The 22,304-nt window shown below is 37.8% G+C and overlaps 1 protein-coding gene across 9 annotated transcripts in view; it reads left to right on the top strand.

The window, feature by feature from the left end:
- thsd7ba (thrombospondin, type I, domain containing 7Ba) overlaps positions 1-22,304 on the top strand; it is a 317,109-nt gene that overhangs the window by 277,275 nt on the left and 17,530 nt on the right. For all 9 annotated transcript variants that reach the window (XR_014207450.1, XR_014207451.1, XM_082175663.1 and 6 more), the window contains 6 exons: positions 11,399-11,532; positions 11,659-11,812; positions 14,533-14,674; positions 16,382-16,497; positions 16,771-16,888; positions 22,096-22,241. Coding sequence is in view for 7 of the 9 variants with exons in the window: in XM_082175663.1 (XP_082031789.1) it covers positions 11,399-11,532; positions 11,659-11,812; positions 14,533-14,674; positions 16,382-16,497; positions 16,771-16,888; positions 22,096-22,241 (810 nt within the window). In the remaining 2 variants the exon portion in view is untranslated. The remainder of the gene's footprint in view (positions 1-11,398; positions 11,533-11,658; positions 11,813-14,532; positions 14,675-16,381; positions 16,498-16,770; positions 16,889-22,095; positions 22,242-22,304) is intronic.

Below are 22,304 nucleotides of genomic sequence, written 5' to 3' on the forward strand. Positions count from 1 at the left end.
CCGTGAGTCAAAGAGCAGGGCAGCGCTCTGCATTCATTCATTATTTAGACTTTCAGGTATTACAGGCTCTGAGAGGCCTGTCACAATCACTAGATTGTTCCAGCTCCCTCTCGGACTAGTAAACAGCTGACCGTGTTCAGGACCAGAACTGTCTTTCCACCACTTATCTATTGATTGGCTGTCTGAGACATTCGCCCTATATGGAGACAACAGCAGTGTAGGGCTGAAGTGCTCGCTGTCTGTCTCTCACAGCTGTTAGTGAGCACCTAGTCTCACATAGCCAGACATTCAGACTGACTGCAGAAGGTCTGGACTCCATAACAGCTTTCATTGGCCAAGGACTGCCCAAAAGGCACATGTAAAGCAACCAATCACAGTTTGTTTTGTTCAGCATGATGTTTAGGGGCGTGAAAATATAAAGTAGATGTCCCTTCAATTTAGATGCCCCGGCATGTAAAACTCATGGACGTATTTTAAAGAATGTATGCCATGAGCTTCATATACTTCACATCCAGCATTTAGTTGATACTGATAAGCGCTCGTTGTCACAACAAAACTGCTTTCTTCTTCCATGAGGGGGTTTGGCATCATGACAAATTTGTTTCCTGGTGGACCGTAAAGAATGTGACACACGCACATGTATCCAGGAAATCCTGAAGAATTCAATAAATCAGATGATGACTTTGAAACTCCTGAAGTGTTTCCAATTTTGTGTGCCTTATGCATCACAATTTAGCTAACGGTCCATGGGCATGACGTCTGAGACTGAGACTAGTGAGCACCCAACGCTTTAGTTTTACCTGTTTCCTTTCTCCTTGCTGGGAGGAGAGCTCATTTCAGTAATGGAACGGCTTACCTAACGTCAAACAAGGACATGTTGCGTTCTGTCTCATTATGCCGATAAATGCTGATGATTCTGAGCATCTTTGCCCTGTGATTGTCTGCAGTCAGCCGCACCAATGGGAGACGGGATGATGCGTGACCTTCTCCAGATGTTTCCTCTTACACCGTTCCCCACAGTGAGTCACTCGACAGAGATGAGATTGATATTCTTATCTCGCCTACTCTTGCTGTACAGATGATCAGCCGCTGTGACGGGAACGGGAGGAGGTTGTGTGTGGAGGGATGTCATCCATTCGCTGTGTCTTACTACTGATCTTAAAATTGAACTGTGTGGCCACATGCTCCTGATTCTGCATGACCACCTTAAACAATTGTGTTATAAGGATGTCAACATATACTTACTCTCATGTCATGGAGCACAAAAATAATTATATATATATATATATACATATAGCATACTTGCTCTGCAGCAGCAATAGGTCTACCCTGCCAAGACCAAATACATTAACATTGTCATATTCAATAAACTATTCCGAGATAAACTATTAAACTATACCGAGAGCCGTCATGATTTAAATGGGCTTTCGTATCTCAAAGAATTAGGCATAAATCTTTCATAAATGTCGGTTTGTTTCAACCTATGATTCTGTTTCTATCAAAATATAGTGTTATAGTGGTTTAATATTCACTTGGTTGTCTCTTGAATTTGTTATAGATTATCAGACGTGACGTGGCCCTGGAAGCCTATTTGAACCCCTTAAAGGGAATCTTTAAATTCAAATGGTCTGTTAGCTCAGGCAGCTGTTAGGCAGCAGTCTTTGGTTTTAGACAGCCATTTCTTTCTTTTTTTCTTTTTTCTTTTTTTTGTTCTTTTTTTTTGGATGATGCGTGAACAAGATTCAAGAGCATTTCTGTAACATTTGTACTTCATTACAATGCAGTGGCAGTATGAACCTCATTTAACTCGCTTGTACTCATTTGTGTGAAATAGTCCATGTTTCTGAATTGCTAGTGACATGTAATTTTCTGTCTGATTTTTTTTCTTCTGGCTATCACTATCACTCTGGCTATTTATGTGTAGGATCCTCATTACTAAGTGTGGCAAATGGTGATATTTCTATTGGATGCAACAGATGCAGCCGTCCTCAGGGCTGGTGCAGTCTCCACTGCAGTTTGAAGTCTGTTTTACCCACAGCGGAGGGCTCGGTGCTAGATTCGCTGTGTAAAGAACATTCTTCTTGCCCACCTCCAGAGCTGGGTACCATATGGTAGTCATCATGTGCGCTGAGGCAGACTGTTCTACTGATGAGATGAGGCTGTGTTCACCAGCCTTGCATAATTTAACAACCTCTGTAAATCTGTGCTTAGAAACCAATCTCCCTATAAAGCATTTCTGCCTCTCCCATAGCTCCTAAATGAAACACGTCTTTAGCTCAAAAGTAGACTTTTAGAAACCATGTTGTCATGCTTTTGTATGCTGTGACTGCTCTGTTTTACAATATTATATGCACTGCTGCATATGGAAATATGATGAAAGTCTTGTTAAACCCTCACAAAGACATTGTACTTCTCTGCACACTGATTTTTTTATCAAATTACAGCATGTAATAACTATAATTAGATTTGTTTACAATTGTACCTATCTGCACCATGGTGCAATGCTTTGTGTCTACATTGAACATATTGAGCTGGTGCTCATGCAAATAATCATCTGTGTGTTTTGTTTTCCTTTGTTTTCAAACTAGCAATAAATATAAATAATAGTAACATTGAAACTTATATTTAAATTAAGTAAGTTTCAGTATTTTTTTTTCAAAGAGACTGACTGACCATATAGACCTTATGCACCAGAGAAACGACGGCGCCGCCATCTTTAGAATATTGTCTTTTAACTTCCGTTTTTGCAGTCGCTCTGTATATTTCTATGGCGCTGCTGTCCAGGAGTAATTCGCTTTTGAAGTGGATTTACTTAATGTAAAATTAACGAAAGTTATCATGAGGACTGTAATGTTTAAAGCAGAGGACTTAACAAATGTCAGTTGACCGGGAAGATTTTAAAACGAGCCGTTCATTAATAAACACGCAAAATCGCTGTGAAAATACAGACCGGAAGTCAAAAGACAAAGAGCACAGCGCTGAAAAGGGGCGGGGCTATATAAGGTCTATAAAATAACCCTGAGTTCTTCCTTTTCATTTTAAATATTATAGAACAGATATGAAATGGCACCTATTGAAATTTCTGTTGTATTACATACAACAGAATATGCATAAACAGCATATGTTTATGCTGAAATGTCATTATATAATAAATTTGTGAAAACTATACCTTAAATTTGTGAAAACCAAACATTATGTTATTATTTTAACTTTCTGTTCTAAAAACGCTAAAAAATATTTCACAAAAATATTAAGCAGCAGAACTGTTTTAAACATTTATAATAATATTAAATGTTTCTTGAGCACCAAATCAGTATATTAGAATGATTTCTGCAGAATCACGTGACAATACATTCATTTTTTACATACATTTTTTAATTGTATGATATTTCACAAAATGTATTCTACATATCAGGGAATAAATAAGCATAATTGATCAAAATTAATGATATAATTCTGTAAATAATGTTGTACTGAAATTTCTCTGTTGTTTGACTGTGTTGAGTTTGAGTTGAATTCAGTAAATTCCCAACACGATCTCATGAAAGTGCGTATCTATAGCACAAATGATATTTCTCGTATCATTTATACGCCAAAAATAGTTTTTGCGTGCAAATGATACGCACTGTAAACCCCTTGGGTAGGATTAGGAGTGTGGACTGCGTGCGTATTACACGCCATAAAGTGCGTATCATATGCACGCGAAAACTGCGAATCATATGTACGCAAAAACAATTTTTGGCGTATAAATGATACGAGAAATATAATTTGTGCTATAAATACGCACTTTCATGATGAGATCTGGCTCAAATTCCTCATCTTGTCATTCCAAATCATATTCAGCATCTTGTTTGTTATGGCCAATTCAGTTCCAAAACATAATCATAAACTGAAAGGATTTTGCCCAACCTTGATAGAAATAGTCTTATAAAAAGGGTTGTGTGTAACACTTCTATGACAAAGCAGTTGTCTGTTGTAGTATTACAGTCACTCTTCAATCTGATCTCTGTTATAGTGAGTCTTCTGGAGTCTGTTCACCCTTGTTGTGATTGTATAAATATGTCAGATTGGGGGTTCATATGAAGGAAGGCTCTTGAGATTGACCGGTTAAAAGTGTGTGACATTTTCTTTTGTTAACTGGAAACAAGAGTAGAAATAAGCAGACAAAAGCTGCGCTCCCCCACACTGCCGCCTCCATAATTGGTGCAGAGTTCAGCCACTTACAGATGATGATATGTGTCACGGTTTTCAAGTGCATTTCGGGCAAAATATGTTGCTGCTTGCCGGTTATGGCCATAACTGCAGTGCTCTGCCCCCATGCTGAAACAATCACAGCTTCCTTTATCGAATACAACAAAATCAATATGTTTTTCATTTAGGCTTTGCGTGTATATCTGGCATTTCCAACTGTGGGAAAATGTACTGTATTTGTGCTGAGTGGATTGACTAGGTGAAAGAGATGTTATGCTTTGACACTCCCTGTCAGATTGTTGACTTGGAGGTTTGTTTAGCAGAGAGGTCTTTGGAGATTGATGTTTTGATATGGGCAAAAGCTGTTTCACTTCATTAATGAGCGGCCCACAGCGTTTCTCAACATCTCTCTCACACATTCTCTCAAATGCGTTTGATGCCAAAGGAGCTGTTATTTATCCTGTGAGCTTGAATTGCTCTTAGACTCATTTGTAATCAGCGAACATTTCAACAAGAGGAGGCGTAAAAGGGTGAAAGATTCCTTGCTCGGAGTGACAATGCGAGCATTAGATTAGCGTCATCGAATCTTTATTTATTTCCACTCAACCAAGGTAGGTGGAATTTGTTTCTGTGGTTTTCGCACAATGTCACCAAGGAGGTTTATAATTCCTGTAGAAAGCTATCTGTTTGCATTCCCATCATCTGTGGCATTGGCTGACTCTGGAGCCACAGGAGAAGGAAGACACGTCAAGAATGCGCATTGTAATCCGAACAACTTGAGTGGCCTTTTGAAGCAATTCGATCACTTTGTATGATGTACACAGCAAAACTAAAATGGATATTTACTCTTAAATCAAATCAAATAATAGATCAACATAATATGTATACAGAGCCCAAAATCAAATATGGTGGCACAGCAATAACTCCAAACCTCTCAAGTCACGTGGCCTGGGTGGAACTGTGGTTTCATGGAGTGAATTGAAAACATTGAGGAAATATTGTTTGAGAATGTATTTATGAACTAGGCTATGCATGAATACAGACACCAAAAACCAGTCAGCAGCAGACCTGATTGTAGCTGGAAACATTGAAACGGCAGGCTTAGAAGATGAGCAGATTTTTGAAGACATAAAAAATTTGTAAAACTCATGTGATCGGTGTTCACACTCTTGTTGTTCTGCATCACACAGTCGTTCTGATTATGCATATTGTTTGGTCCCTGGTGGTGTGGCGCTCAATTTGCTTTTGGAGTCTTTCCAGCTTTGTGAAAGTCCTCCTCAGTCCAGATGGCCTGCAGTGTTTAGCTGTGTTACAAAGGTTAGCCATCACTTTATCAACTAATTAGAATAACGAAATGAGAACTGCGTGATGATATAAATAATAAATGCTCACTTGTCATCTGATAGCTACGGAATCCCCTTGTTGGAAAAAAAAGGTCAGAAATCTAACTCTGAGTGTTAATCCAATGAAATCTGTATTAGAATGAATAGCTGCTTCTTAGTGTTTGAATCCGCAGTGAATTAAGGGCTAATATAAAAGTATGAAAGATATTAATCATGACTTAAAATGTGTGTGTGGCGTCTAAATAAATGAATTACTAGAAAATTGCACGTTTATGAAAATTTCCCATTTTTAAAGAATTTATTGGGCTGAGGCTAGAAAATAATTAAGATGGTGGTTGTGAATAATCCACCCGACTGAAATGATTCCTGTCAAGACCATTTTGCCTGAAGTGTATGTGATTGTTCCGTAGAGTTTAAAGGTATAGTTCATCAATTACTCACCCTCATTTACAAAAAGATTACATGACTATGGATCATGTGGCAATGGCATTTTCTCATTATATTTAAACATCTTAAAGAGTTTTTTTCTTCTTGCCATGTCTTGTCACTGGTTGCTTGCTATGGGGTTTTAAAGGCCCTATTTTCTGTTAGTTTTTGAATCATTTTTTTTAGGATACTTTTTTTCATAGAAAATCATTGTAATATTACAAATGTCTTAACTGCCACTTTTAAATAGTTTGCCAGTTTCATGCATGCTTACTGAATAAAAGTACTGATTCATTTAAAAAAAAAATCTTTAGTTGGACTGTACAATTTAAATTTGACTGGGGGAAAAAAGAGAGTAATTTTTAAGAATGTTTACACTGCTTTTTCCTATTTGACAAAAACAAAAATACAGTGATGATCAGACTGTCAAGCTCCAACAAACACCATGAAACTATAGTCGATATAAGTCAGGCTATATTTCAACTCTTCAGAGGCCGTAATAGCTTTGTGCAAGGAACAGAAGGAAATTAATTGTTCTTGACTGAAAATCTAGCCATCTGCCATCACTCTCAAATCTCTCACACTTCTGCAAGAAACACAGAAGGGTGAGTGAATGTTAACACATTTAGCTTGTCCCATCCCATTGAATTTTTCTCTGATATTTTATTTGCAGCTGTGAGTTAAATTTACGTCTTAAAATATTGTTTTAAAGCTTGAGTATGAGTAGTACACTGGTTTGGTACGTTGTGACATATTTTTTGGGCCCTTTAGCCCACAGGTACATCCAACAATCTCATTCTTTTATTTTGCTTAGTATCAGCGTTTTAATATCAGAACATCATCTTAAGTGTATTTGAAGCCATCACTGAGGTAACATTTATCTCCCTGTGTTTCAATGCACCCTGATTGTTTTGTCTGATTCCAGGGGCCAGGAGACAGTAATGGCCCAATCTGTTTGAAGTTTGAGTCAGGCTGTGACACTTAAAGAGATTTATAGAGCTGAGAGATGCCTGCTAGGCTTACAACTTCTGTCTCTGCTGCTGGTGTAAACGCTGCTCTCATGTTAGGGCTCTGTGTGTTGGTGTAAGTGTGTGTTGTGCATATATTACATGCACTGTGGATGCCATGCTCAGTGTTTGCATTGTGCTCTTTAAGCACTGCTTTGACCTACTATGCTTGACAGTTTTTTTATGTCTCTTTTACGAGAATTTTTTCATTAGCCAATACATACTGTATGTATGTATGAATGATATGATATCAGTTTGACTTTGCATGATAAAATATCTTATATTAAAAAATTGTATATTATATTTTATATATTATGTATCATATTAAAATATTCGTCTCTATAGTCTATATAATATAAAAAAAATCCATAAGTTTAAATAATTTTTTAATGTTCATTATTGAATATTAAAATCTGTATTTATAATATTAAAACCTTTGAAATTTTTTAACAAATATTATTCTTGGTATTTCAGCATCCTGAAACTACGGAGCCCCTAAAGGGACGTGGTGGTGGAAATAAATTGGGATGGAGAAACAAATATTTTTCAAATCTTTTGCATTTCCCTGAGAAACTTTGCGTTCCCTCGCAAAGATATTTGCGTTGCCACACAAAAACTGTTGTGAGTTCGGACAGACACTTCCTGTTTAATATCCCGCTGGCAGTGTTTCGGACAGCTCAGTACGTTAACAATGGAGCGGTTCATAGCGTCTGAACGTGGACTCAAATATAAAGATATGCGGTCAGTCAGTGCTTAGGAGTTCAGTGAAGTTGGCAATATATTCACAGATTCGAACTTCCCAGATCAATATATTTGTAAGCTAAATGTTTTAAAAACACAAATGACACCTATTTACCACCATAGTAATGTAGACAACGAGCTACAACCCAATTTTCTTCAAAACAAGCTTTATAATATAAATTGGTCTCTAAGCAGGCGGCTGAGAGAAAAGTCTGAACAAGGGACCTTCTGCAAAGTGCAAAACCCTTTTGCACATTTTATTTGATGAAAAATATTCAATAACTTCACTGTGACACACTGTACTGTCACAAATTCAGTTCACACATCACTGCTCTCCTGCTGGTTATACTACAACATGTACAACAGTTTTTGCGAGGGAACTCAAATATCTTCGTGAGGGAACGCAAACGTTTTTCGAGGGAACGCAGTTTCTCGGGGGAACGCAAAGGTTTTGTGAGGGAATGCAAAATATATATATTTTAAATTCTCCCATCCCAAATTTTTCCCACCACAATGTCCCTTTAGGGGCTCCGTATGAAACAGCATTTGGAGATTTAAAAATGTATTAAAGTTTGTATTAGATACAAAATATCAAGCTAATTGTCATCTGCATACAAATATTCCTTTTCTCAAAACTAAGTTCACTCAACCACTGATGTAGTTTATCACAATAACTGTGCAAGTGTCCCGATACATTTTGTCTTTGTTCAAGTTTTGGTCAGCAAAATTTCCCTTCGTTTTCCCTTCAAACATTTAATTTATTTCCTAGACTTTGTGGCATCTGCCAAAAAAAATTAAATAAATAAACTATTTAAAACTCCTAGACTTATACATTTCCACAGCTCATATTGTTTTTTGTCTTCTGAAAGTTCTTGGAAAGATATTTTTTGCAGTTTGTTCAGCAGAACAATCCACAACGCATTTAATAAAAGTCCAACCCACTGAAGAGATATGTCTATCCCTTCCAACCTCACTTTCATTCCCATTAAAAGATGGCGCTGCTGTGAATAAGGTCTGTTGATGCAATTTAGAGAGTTAATTATATTTTCAATCTGTCAGCTTACCATAGACATGACACTGTCTTCATCTTCATCCCTCATATAAACATAATTACACACACACCGAAAGACAAAGCCAGACAAGCTGCATTAAATTTCTTCTGTACGTTATAATCTGTTGAAGGTTAGTCAGTCCAGACAGCTATAAACTACTGCACAGGAGAAGTTAAATCTCAAAACTAATATATATATCATTTCTCTTCTCTCTCCTTTGCTTGTCATGCACTGCTAATACGGACATCTTCAAAGGCTCAGGTCAGTGCCTCATTCTGTGTTTCTCCCTGTGCATCTGTTGACCCCACTGCCCCCGCTAGCCCCCATGGCCCCAGCCGTCCTCCGAATAAGAGGAGCGCTAGTGTATTTTGATCATGGGCTGACTGAGATTTGAATTAGTATGAGGTACATTTTCATGTCGTCTCTGGCCCTTCGACTGACATTTGAGAAGGATCAGGGGACTTCATTATCCAGCCCAGAGTACCTACATCCTCCAAGAGGTTACAGGAAATGACCTGTGAGCAGCATAGCTGGTTTATTTTTCTTAAAATATTACCTCCGCATGAAAGCTAGGCAGTGAAAGTCGCCGTGAAGGAGGAACGAATCCTATATTTGTGCTATTTAAAGAACAGATTGGAGCGTTTATTTGAATGTGTTTTAACTGAGCGCCTTCTTTGCATTGTAAAAAGTCAGACGACAGGTTGGATGTTTATAGTAGCTTTATAGGAAAAGTGTAAGGCACGCTGTAAAACTGACTTTCCCTGTTAATTGCTTTTAAATAAAATCATTTGCTGCTGATGTTGAGTGTTGCTCCATTAATGGTTGTTTCTTAACGTGGCAATTTCATTTCTTGATATTCTTGATATTTGTCTATGTTAATGAAATTAGCCCTTTTTTAATGCTTCAGTAGATTTATTGCCAATTTCATTCATCATCTTTTCACTCACTTCTGACGTCTTGAGCATCGTCTTAATCATTTGATTATTGTAATTGGAAATTCAATGACACTCATTAAAAGAGAGGAGAGGAGACGAGGAGAGACGAGAGGAGACTAGAGGAGAGGGCTGATGGGGCTTTTAGCAGCTGCAGGGCCAGATGGGATATTTTGAGAGGGTGCGTTTAGGTGCGTGTGTATTCCCTTCGGGAGGAAGCCATAATTGTACAGTCTCAGTTGTTTTTCATAAGGCATGTTGTTACAGAGTTTGTTGGTTTTAATGCCAAGTATTTTATAACTGCAGTGTTTGGCTTCTGGACTCATTTGTAAATGAAATCATGTCTACTGAAGTTAATAAGCAGGAGAACATCAAAAAGCCTGCTATAAGCATCTCGCCAGTCATCCGCCATCTTTACAACCTGAAGAAATGGGAGCATAATGAGAATAGACACACATCTGACGCAAATGAAAACAATGCTGTGAGAGACTGAGGACAACATCATGTGGCATTCATTTCCCGTATAATAACAGAAACAGAATAAGCAACAAGTGTAATGTTTTCATGGCTTGATTTTGTTGAAAAGAAATCGACTGGATCATGAAAAGTGGGTATTTCGTGAGGCCAATACCTGAATCCAAGTTTATAGTGGATTGTGGAGGACTATTCTCCTCCTTAAACAAACCTGAATTTTTGACCATGGAGGTTAAAGGTCAAGCTATTTGGCTGTACAGTTCCTCCAGGATTTATACAAATTCAACCAAATGGTGCACTATTTGTGTGCCAAACAGCTTAAATAAAGGTGTTGTAAAAAGAAAGAAAAGTTCTGATTTGAGGCAGGCCCATTTGTAATATGTAATATTTCTAAGTGATTCCTCCAAGCATTAATCACTGTTTTCCAACCTGTTCACTTTAAAACTGCATGAGAGAATTTTCAGAGGCTTTTTGTTAAGCGCAGCAGACAAATGAAGGTTTATGGGCTAGAGGTTCATTGTTTGTATACATAATGCTGAATATAATGAGAATTAATCCTCATAGTCTTATCCTCATAATGCCTGATTTCACCAGTAGATTAAAGTACATTATTTTATGCACGTTTAATATTTCAAAAGAATGCATTTACTGACAATACTATTTAAAGATGTAAAAAAATATATATATATAATATAATATATACAGTATATATATATATAATATAATTATTGGTGGATTTTAATTAATGCAAATAAACACAAAAATGCAATTTTTGACGAAAGCCATTTCATTCAAAAGCTAATTCCGTCATTTTGGGCCCAAAAAATAATAATAAAAAAAAAATGAAAAAATAAAAAAATCAGGAAAAGTGTTGATTGAAATCCTGGTGGGGCTTATTGGCAAACATTTTTTTCCCAGCTTAGGTGATGTTGGCTGAATAAGAAGTGGATAAAGTTATTACAAGAAGACTATTGAACAGACTGTAATTCCATCCCTCACAGCTTTGTTTTTGTTTGCATCAGATTAAAGATGGCGTCTACTCTGACTAACGTCTACAGGGAATCTCATAAATATAAAAAAGATTACAGGATTGCGTACATTTCTTTTTGAATATATTCCAGCTTTTCTGGTTCACTTTAACCACCTGGATGTGTGAACAATCATCAAGCTTCAAAATTTGAAATAAGTTTTGCTGTAATCATTTGATAATGGCTGTCTCTGTGTGTCTGTAGGTGTATGAGGCTGTACCCTGTCAAAGCGAGTGTGGTCAGTACGAGTGGGTAACAGGCCCCTGGTCAGTCTGCACCATCAACACAGTGGACGAACTGCCATCCTGTGGAGAGGGTGTTCAAAGCCGCAAGATCCGGTGAGCAAGGACACGTTCTTGCAGAGTAAACCCCATCACAGATGCTTCTCTTAGGGGTCACGACCCATTCCGGTCTGTCACCCTTGTCCTCTACATCCTCATTCTGTTGTTCTTTCTGTGTGACAGGTGTGTGAGGCGTGTTAGTGGGGATCCGGTTAGCAGTGTGAACGAGACCCTGTGTGACCAGGAAGAAATCCCTCCCCAAGCTCAGACCTGCGTCCTGCCATGCCCTGATGACTGTGTGATGTCCCAGTGGAGTCAATGGAGCACCTGTTCAATAGTAAGACGTCCTTTTTGTCTTGTGCTGTATCCTGAAGGCACAATTTAAAAATTCAGCAACATTAGTTGACCCTGATGCAAAGACCAGCATACAGAGGCCCCAAAATGTATTTGCACACTTTTGGACTATTAAGCTAAGAGAGCGATAAGCAGATAATTATTTTCATGTTATGGCTGATATCTGATTAATAGCATATATTTACACTACCGTTCAAAAGTTTGGGGTTGGTAAGACTTCTTAATGTTTTTAAAAGTCTCTTATGCTCACCAAGACGACATTTATTTGATCAAAAATACAGTAAAATCAGTAATATGGTGAAATATTAGCCGCTTTTCCACTGTCTGACCAAACCTTTCTCATTGCTTAACTTAACATCGTGTGCCGATCTGGCCCAGCCGGTACGGATATGGTTTAATTAATTTTCCACTGTGGGGGCTGATAACGGAGCTCTTTGGAATGTAATACAAATACGTCATTCGTTTTCACTACACGCATTCTGATGCACGAATTCCGGGCCGAGAGCTTTTTGTAATCGTGCCGTACCGTACCAGTTTCCTCAAGTGGAAATATAACCACAACTGTTCCTTGCCATTCTTAGAGCCGTTCTGCCCGACGGTGGAAACGCGGCTTTTGTTTACGATAAAATAAGTAAGAAACATTCCGTATTATCAATGTTGAAACCAGTTGTGCTGATTGATATTTTTTGTGGAAACTGTGATAAAAAAAATAAAAAATTAAGGATTCTTTTATGAATAGAAAGTAAAAAAAAAAAAAGCATTTATTTGAAATGTAAATCTTTTGTAACTATGTTAGTCTTTATGGTCACATTTGATCAATTTAGTACATCCTTACTGAATAAAAGTATTAATTACTATTAATGCACATTTAATTAATCAGTGTTTGGCAGAAGCATCTTTACCAATAGCTAACTGCTTCAAAAACAGCAACGTTACTACCTCATTACTGAGAAATGTCATAGGCCCTATAACCTTTCAGCTGTGAAACTATTTTACTGATAAAGTCGTGGGGCAGCGCTGACAAGAAGTTAATGTGCGCTTGTATCTTTCCATGTGTGGGAGTGTGTGTCTGTACAATTTGTGTATGGGAGAGAGAGAGAGGGAGAAACATAATGCTTTTAAAATGTAATTTCATGGGGAAAACGTGGAAATAGTTTGTCATTATATATGTATGTATGTATGTCGTTATATATATATTTGCTTGATCATTGTGGGTTTTGGTTCATTTGCTGTTGTAGGCTGTAAGGACCTTGTAACTGAAATTGTTTGGCGAAGTGATATTGAACTATAATGCGGTCGAGACCTGCCTGGAACTACTTTAGCTGTGCATTTACTGAAAAATAATTGCACACCTTAGAGCGTTCGTCAACCAATCTGAATAATGTATTTAACAGTCCTGGAGTATAACTGTAAATAAAATATATTGACCAGTAGTACTACATCTCCATTATCAGACCAAACTGGTACCAATCTAATGTATGCATCTCTAGTAATAAAGTGTATTTTATGCATGAAGTCAGTTATCCTTAAGTTCACACATGTATCCCAGCAGATTAACTCATTAACTGTGGTCATATTCCACTAAAATTTGACCAGCATAAACTAGCATAGAGATTCATAATGCTCTAAGCTGTTTTTAGAAAGATTGCTGTGTTGATGTTTTGTAGGTGAAAATTATGCACTGGTGTTTATGAGCTCATAAAAATATGCCTCTTGAGAGATCATTTCTGTCTGTGAATTAAGAACAGAAACGTTTTACAGTATGTTTTTGCAAGATTTTTTCTCAGCCCGGGCCATGACATAAGACAGTGTCAAGATGTTTTGCATCCATTTGAATATTTCAAATTAATGCTGCCTCGCAAGTCAAATCTTCATACAGTTCTCCAGAGTTCCTGCGGCGAAATATCAAACGGTGAATATGGAGACAAGTGAAATCAGTATGCAGATGAACCTCCAGTAGTAATGAAGCATTTGTTATTCTAATTAATGTTGTGCATAAAAAGTTACCCTAGATACAATTTGCCATCGGGCCACTGACTCATTGATGTGCAAACAGCTCTTCAATTCGCACTCAACAAATCAGAAACAAACTGGATGAGTTATCCTGGCTCGGCCCAACCTGCACAAGACTGCCAAGCCATTTCAGCATAATTTGGTCTCTACGCTAATCACATTAGATCGCAATTCTACCTTGTACGGTCTCAGTTCCAAGCAATGTTTGTTCTCTTTGCTTTGTCAAAGCGCTCAGCCAGCATGCCGAACATGTCAAACACCAATGTTCGGTGATTGAGCTTGTTTAATTGGTTTCAGTTTTACATAATTATGAAATGTTCCCAAAAAACCTGGGTGCACAGTTATATGGCACGAGCCGAATAGAGCTCATGCTGATGATCTCCCTCCCCAATAGTGAGATACATGGACGTGGCCAGCTAGCCGTTTAAAGGGTCTCATTAGCGTCTGACATTGATGGAGATGCAGATTAGTTGCTGCCTGCAGCCTAACAGCTTCTAACAGTGCACTTAGCATTGCAAGACCATGTGGCTGCCTGACTGCTGTGGTTTTTTTGTTTTGTTTTCACAATGCAGCCAGTGTGACACCGCACAGCAGGAACTTGCCCATGTATATGCTTTATTTTATTTTATTTCTTTATAGTGTGCTTGGTGTCAAAGCCCCCATTGACATTTTAACTGTATTTATTTGTAGCCATGCGACGAAAGCACAGCGCGGATGAGGACGAGACACATGCTGCGCCCCCCGGTGGCCGACAGAGTGTGTCCAGACAGTAACCAGACAGAGCCCTGCAACCTCAACAGCACCTGCTTCAATTATCACTACAATGTCTCCAGTGGGTTTCTCTCATTCTGCTTGACACAACATTGAATATGACTTGGGCATCTAATGACTGTTGCGTGACAGGTTCACTTCAACAGCACATTCTAAAGCAGTGGTTCTCAACCTTTTTCACTCAAAGGCTATATAACACACGAAATATCTGGTATTTTTTGCTGTAATTATGACACACATGCATCTTTTGATAAAAGTGGCAAAAAGGACAAAGAGAAGTTACAAGGACAGCTTCCCAAGGCAATCTGATAAAGTGCCTTTATCAAGAACACAATGATTGCTCAGGGATCTGCCCTTGCAAGGTTCTAACCGGCAATCTTTTGGGCTTCAGTCCAGATCTTTAACCGGCAGGCTACGCCAGCCATAGAAGGAAAACCTTCCAGTTGAGTACTGGGAGATACTATCCACTGTAGTACTAATGGGAACATGACTACATTTTCCCTCACAATTGCAGGTTCTTAGTAGATATGATGTCTAGGGTGAGTTTCCAGTTCAAGTAAGATCAGGGCTCGTACTCTTCCTCTCTCCTTTATGTTGCTCTCTCGTGAGAATTTGAACTGCTGAACTGATGTAAATGCACTGCTTTAGATTGTCTGGTCGCCTGCAGCCACTCCATACCATCCATATTGATCTTACCAGGGCATCTGCACATGTGAAGGATCATCCTATAAAGCAGATAGAAACTAATTCTCCAGATAGACCCTAATGAAGGAAATGGGCATGGAGATATGAATGAGATTATAAGCGCTTTCTTGCACTGAGACCATGAAATCGCTGATCATATCAATACTGATACTGCTCCTCGAAGCCATTCGACTGATTTAGACAGATTAGCATCATAAAGACGGCCTAACTTCTGCCTTCAGATCACAGTGCGTCTCACTACTCTACTTGGCCATTTCAAAGACATTAGCTTAATCACAATTTGCATATTTCTACGAAAACTACACTCGTTCAAAAGTTGGTAAGATTGGGGTTGGTAAGATTTTTTTAATGTCTCTTAAGTCTCTTAAGTTCACAAAGGCTGTATTTATTTGATCAAAATAAAGTGTTATTGTGATTTTTTTTATTTTTATTGTATGTAATTTATTCTGAATTTAGCATCATTTCTCCAGTCTTCAGTCACATGATCCTTCAGAAATCATTCTAATATGATGATTTGGTGCTCGAGAAACATTTCTTAGTGTTATCAAAGCTAAATATTTGTATGTAACCTGTGATAATTTTTTCATGATTCTTTGATGAATAGAAAGTATTATTTGAAATAGAAATATTTTGTACCATTATCAATGTTAATGTTAAATAAGTAATTTATTTTTTTTAAAATACTCACCCCAAACTTTTGAATAGTAGTGTACATATGTAATAATATGTCATTTTAAATATGGAGTGGCCCATTAAGACAGTATTAAAAAATCCTAAAATTTTATAGAATTGCGTCTTGATATAGCATCAGACAACACGAGGGGTTGTGTACAATATCAAAATTTGTGTGTGTTTGAGTGTACTTTGATGAAACACACTACTCCTGATGTTGCATATAATGTAGAATAGATAAGTATGCAGTATGCACACTGTTATTCAGTCATGAATAGACATTCATAGGAATTGAAATGCTGTGTACAGAAATGTGAAATTAGATTGACACCTTGCTCTGACATTTCCTGTATGTGTGTGTGTGCTTTTGTACCCTTTGGTTACGGGTCAGGCTGGAGCACCTGTCAGCTGAGCGAACATGCCATCTGCGGCCAGGGCACGAGGACACGACTCTTAGATTGCGTCCGCAGTGATGGCAAAGTGGTGGATTTGAGTGTGTGCGAGGAGGTAACCTTCATTTCCTGCCACTCCTCTCAGAACAAGTGTTCTCTGAGGGGGAATTAAGCACTGTGGGATTGTATTATGTCCTTCAACTGCATGCACTGCAAATCAGCCATGACTGTCCATTAACTCCCTACAGTATTGCTCCATATCCAGAAAATGATACTTTCATTGAAGTCTTTTACAGTAATAGCCCCTCATTGGCTCACAGTTGGTTCATCAGACAGAGATTGTGTGTGGTGAGGGGACATGGGGTTAATGCCTGTCCCGCTGTTTTAGCTGGGCCTGCCTCAGCCGTGGAGACTGGCGATGAACTGTGTGGTGGACTGTCCCTTTAACTGCATCCTGTCTGACTGGACGCCCTGGACGGAGTGCTCACACACCTGTGGCAGTAAAGGTGAGTCACAGCATGTAATTAATTATACATAAGAAGCAGCCCATTACTCTGTGAGTACACTGTCCATAAAGCTGGGGTTTGCAAACGTTTTGATGTCAGGAGCCCCCAAATTTAATGATCCCCTTGCGACGGAATTATGATCCCCTTTTTAAAATATACAAGCTGCTAGATATTATAATGCACAGTTTTCTGTGTGAGAAAAATAGTGATATTATAAAGACAGCCTGTTGTTGGCTTTTAATAAAAAAAAAAATGCTTTTGATTAAGTAATCCATGTAATAAAAGTGAATAAACCTGATTCAATTTAAAGCTACACTGTGTGATATTTTCCACCATCTAGCGGTGAAATTGTATATGACTACCCAGTGCATATTAGTTTCTGTTCCTTTCAATTTCGAGGGCGTTTTAACTCCTACGGTGGCCGTATTATTCCACGATTAACATGGCTTCCAGTTCGACTTCGTCCAATTGCGCCTTTAAAACTATCACCTGTGATCCGTCGCAGCACAGATTTATGTTACAAGGTAAACAATACTTTTTCACCATTGACGTGAGGAAAAGTAACGCAAGTTATACTAGAGGTCGTTCTCGCGTTATGCACAACCATGCTATGGTTAGACAAGCAACTATAAAACTTCGAATTTACACAAATAGGCTGAATAACCTGTTGAGAAGAAAGCAGGCAACTTCGGCGTCCGTTTTAAAATGGGCTCTTTCCATCTGGGAAAAGTTACTCCAGTATTGACTTTGGTCTTGCTGATTTGCCTGTCGCGTTGACGTTTTAATTCTCTCTTTCGCTTCTTTGGCGACTCTGCTAACGTTACATGTCCTCGAGAATAGGCGTGATCCTCCATCAGCAATCTTTCAAATCTGCCGGCAGTCGTGAGTAATCTCCCCCTCGCAGTCGTCTCTGTGTCACTGAGTGTAAAGCGCGAAAGGCGAAGCTTGAATTTACAGGTATGTCCCTCTTTGGCTAATGTAGTTTCAAGATGGAGGGGCAACATGGCGACCGGCATTCGAACCCCTCACCCGTATGTACTTTCAATGGCAGATTATAAACTTACGAGAATACTTTATTTCTTGAAAGAAGTAAATATACATTAATGAGCACATATATTTTTGAAAGAACTAAGTGTTTTTTGCTAAGAATCAACTAAAAAAAGTGTAGCTTTAAATGTGCACTACAGTTCAAAAGTTTGGGGTCAGTTAGATTTAATCTTTTCAAGAAATTGACACTTTTATTCAGCAATGATGCTTTAAATTGATGGAAAATTTAAGTCTGTTTCAAAATGTTCTATATCAGATCAATTCTGTTCTTTTGAACTTTCTGTTCATCAAAGAATCCTGAAAAACATGATCGCGGAATCCACAATTCATTACCATTTTAAACTTTTTTTTTTTTAACTGTGATAATAATAAAAAAGACTGGAGTAATAGCTGCTGAAAATTCAGCTTTGCCAACAACAAAAATAATAATAATAATAATAATATTTTAAAATGCCCCTATTATGCTTTTTTGAATATTACCTTTCATGCAGTGTGTAATATAGGCCTAGCTATAAATTGTGAATGTAATAGGTCTCCAAAGTTTTAAAGATCAAAATGCACGACAAATAAAGTTATTGTCTCCTAAAATAAATAATCGATTCTGAACAGCTGAAACGAGTCGTCAACAATTTCAGTCTCATTTCTGTAACATATCTACTTTGCACAAATTTGCACAATGTCAGCCTGTGGTCTTCATTGGCTGCCAGCAAACAACATCTACATTGACCCGCCTTCAAACAATGTAGATGTAGCTGAGAAGCAACATGTTGTGTTGTCGACATGTCAAGAAGACGCTGTTTTCTGCGCTTTTCTCCACTTTGCATGCACTTCACGAGGATGAGGACTCGCCCTGAAATTGATACGGTAAAACCGACGCCATTGTTACTGTTCGTATCACTGTGTATCAGGTGAATTCTGGAGAAATTCTGGAGCTGGAATTTAGTTCCTTGGATGCATGTAAACCTATTGTAGGAGACCTCCAAAAAAAAAATGTGGAATGTTTAAAATAGTGTAATAGGGGCACTTTAACATACATTTAAATATTATACAGTTATTTTAAAATGTAACAACATTTCCACATTATTACTGATCTAAATGTATTTTTGATTAAGTGAAGCCATGGTGAACATACAGTAATAACTTTCTTTCAAAAACCTTAAAAATCTTTTGAATGGCAGTGTATTTTTATAGCACTTTAGGTACAATAAATTCCAGGTTGCCTTCCCATGACGGATTTTGCATTTAACTCCAAACATATACAGACTGAATTTCATAATTCCTAAAATTGCATATACTGGAAATTTGTCAAGTTCTTTTTGCATAAGTCAAGAAACCTACTGTAAGTTGAAGCCCAAAACAGCTATCATTTCAGTTTTGAAGAGCAATCAGAACTATTAAGAAGGATCATGGGGAAACATGCATGCAAATTACAGTTCACAATAATATTAAATGTTCTTGTGCAGCTGACATATTTTCATTTGCATGCAACCGTCCTACAGTAACCCACAAACCTGTACACTCGAGTTCCATGGAGATAAACACTCTGCTTGCTCTTAGCTCACACTATCAGGTGGTGTGCATTTACTTTGCATTCATTAACATGCCATGTCGGAATACCTTTTTAATTATGGATGTTATGTCATGAATCATATTTAAGGATCGGCTTACAGGTTAATGACTCTTGGTTATGAAACCATTGCTTTCCTGAACACGCCAAATGATTTATCAGTCAAAGGGAAATATTTATTTTATCCATTAGTGTTCTCAAAATTGCAGTTGTTAATTCAGAGTTTATTGCCCTGTTTGGCTGATTGAACGGTGTCATTGCTTGATGCAATAAAAAAAATAGGCTAATTACTACTCTTGAGAGCAGCCCGGGTCCCTATTGCTCAAATGACACAGCTCTTTAGGAATTCAGCTGACTTTTCTCTTAATAAGAGACGTTCAACACAATATTCATTAATTTTCATTCAGCTATCAGCTTCCTTTCTCGGGGCCAGGCAGTTTACTTTTTAAATCCAAAGGGATTTCTCCAGGCATTGCAAAAGGGAAGTTCTCAGCATGTTTTTGCAAGCTGTGAGGGCTGGAAGAAGAGAATTTTCTGTCTGTGTCAAAGCAGTGCTATCTCTTGTGCACCTCGCTAGGGACCGAGAGTTTGGGGTTCATTATCTGTTGTCTATATACATAGAAATGTAATGCATCTGGCAGTGGAGCTCAGGAGACCCAAACAATTCTGTGCTTTTCTCTTTTCTTTCTTCTTTCTAACACTCATTTCTCCCTATTCCTGCCCCAACCCTTCCGTCTCCCTACAGAATCAAGTAGAAATATTTCCACTGTCATATCACGTCATTTTAAGGGCTTCCTCATCTGGCTGGAGTGCTTCTGTTTTAATGAATGACGTCCTTGAAGCGGCCAGCTGTAGAGGCAGTTCTTGAAGGCAGCATTTGATGAGCAGTTATGTTGTGCTGTGAATGTAATTTACGTGTTTTTTTTATTTTTTTATTAATGCTCGACTGGAAGGAGGGATTTTTACTGTCAAACTAACTGGAGTGCAATTCAGTTAAGATGTACATTGATGAAGTGTCTGTATTTTTGCTTTTTCTTGAGAATTTGGGTGAATGGAATGATGGGCCCAAAATCTGAAAAGTCTTTTATTTGCCACTCGAGTACCCTGCTACAATCTCATGGTCATCATCTTAAAATCCCATAATGCTTTTTATCTTAACCCCGTCATTCCATTAAAATAAGTGAGGACAGTGGATGGTAGACGTTGTGTTGGAAAAGGAAGCCCCTACCTTTTTCTAAGCTTCAAGACTACCAGTTCCCATGTGTATTGAGAATGTTCTGTTCTAGCCAACGCTAATGTGTTGTCGAGCAGTCCGAGAGGTGTCATATATAGGGACCTTCTATATGTCCCTGCTGTGTTAAAAGGGATAGTTCATCATTTACTCACCCTCATGTCATTCTGTGCACAAAAGTAGATTTTTTGCAGAATGTACAAACTGCACCTTTCCATTCACAATGAAAGTGAATGGTGACTATGTTCTGTCAAGCTCCTATAAGTATCATTGTGCACTGTGCAAAATACCAAGTCTTATGATGTTGTATAATGATGAGATGTGTGTGAGGAACAGAAAGAAATGAAAGTCATCATTCACTCGAAATCTTTCTGTCCTCCATTACTCTCCAATCTCATTTGCATTTACAGGTGTTTCTGTACCTTTGGACACTTCTGGCCCCGTGGACTTGTAGAAAAACACACTTTACATAACACAGTTATTGTTGTATGTATATGTGTACAGTTATATGTACAGTCACAGTTATATGTGTTGTGTTTAATAGCCTTCTTTTCTTTTCTTTTTTTCAGCAGCTTGTTTTTTTTTTCACAGGACAAGAAATCCTTTTTATGTTACACATTTTAGAATCATTGTTAATGGTTCAATAGCTTCACATGTAATAAAAAAAATTTTTGTAGAACTATGGTACATTTACAGTATCACCTGATTTTAATATATTCATTAGAAACAATCTGTTGCCTCAAAATTGATTATAGATCATAAAATGTTTATCTTAATTTTTATATATCCTAATGATATTAAAAACATTTGTTAATTTGCCAGACATCACTAAATATACTGTTGTTCAATAAAAAAAAAATAGGCAATATTAATAATATTTGGTCAACATTTTTTGAATAGTGAACTATTTTGTCTGATTGCATAGCACTGTATGTATCCACAATAAATCATCTAAATAATATTTTCACAATGTTTACATACTTTGACAAAATTATAACTGACACACAATAAAAAGTATTCAGTACAGAAAAACTAAAAAACTTTTTAGACAAAACTGTTATGTCACAACTGATAATAAATTATAGTTTTAAACATTCTTAAACCGGCCTGGGCCAACATGAAATTCATGCCGGTGTAATATGGTTTTTGGGGAATCTCTTAACAAATGACTGTTTCTGTCTATTCCTGCATTGTACAGCTGATAAATATTTCAGCTATTCAACGTGTGAATAATGCATTAATCCACAGCATTGTCCCAAGCTGCTAAAGTGCGCACTAATGCAGGCTTGATGTATTTTTAGCAATGCCATATTTTTATACAGTGCATTCACAGATGTCTTTTCATTTGCGTCTCTGTTGCAGGTGTTATGGCTCGCTCTCGCAGCGTGTTACAGCAGGCTCATGAGGAGGGACGCCCGTGTGCCTCCCAGCTCTCCCAGACCAAACCCTGTCCCATCAGCCCCTGCTACACGTGGCTTGTGAGCGATTGGTCTGCCTGCAGAGTGGAGGTAGATCCTGGGCAAAAATAATTGGAGCTGCATCTATTCTGCATTTACTGGTTATTGCATATC

This window comes from Leuciscus leuciscus, assembly GCF_965113295.1.
Source record: "Leuciscus leuciscus genome assembly, chromosome: 7".
NCBI classification, from domain to species: domain Eukaryota; kingdom Metazoa; phylum Chordata; class Actinopteri; order Cypriniformes; family Leuciscidae; genus Leuciscus; species Leuciscus leuciscus.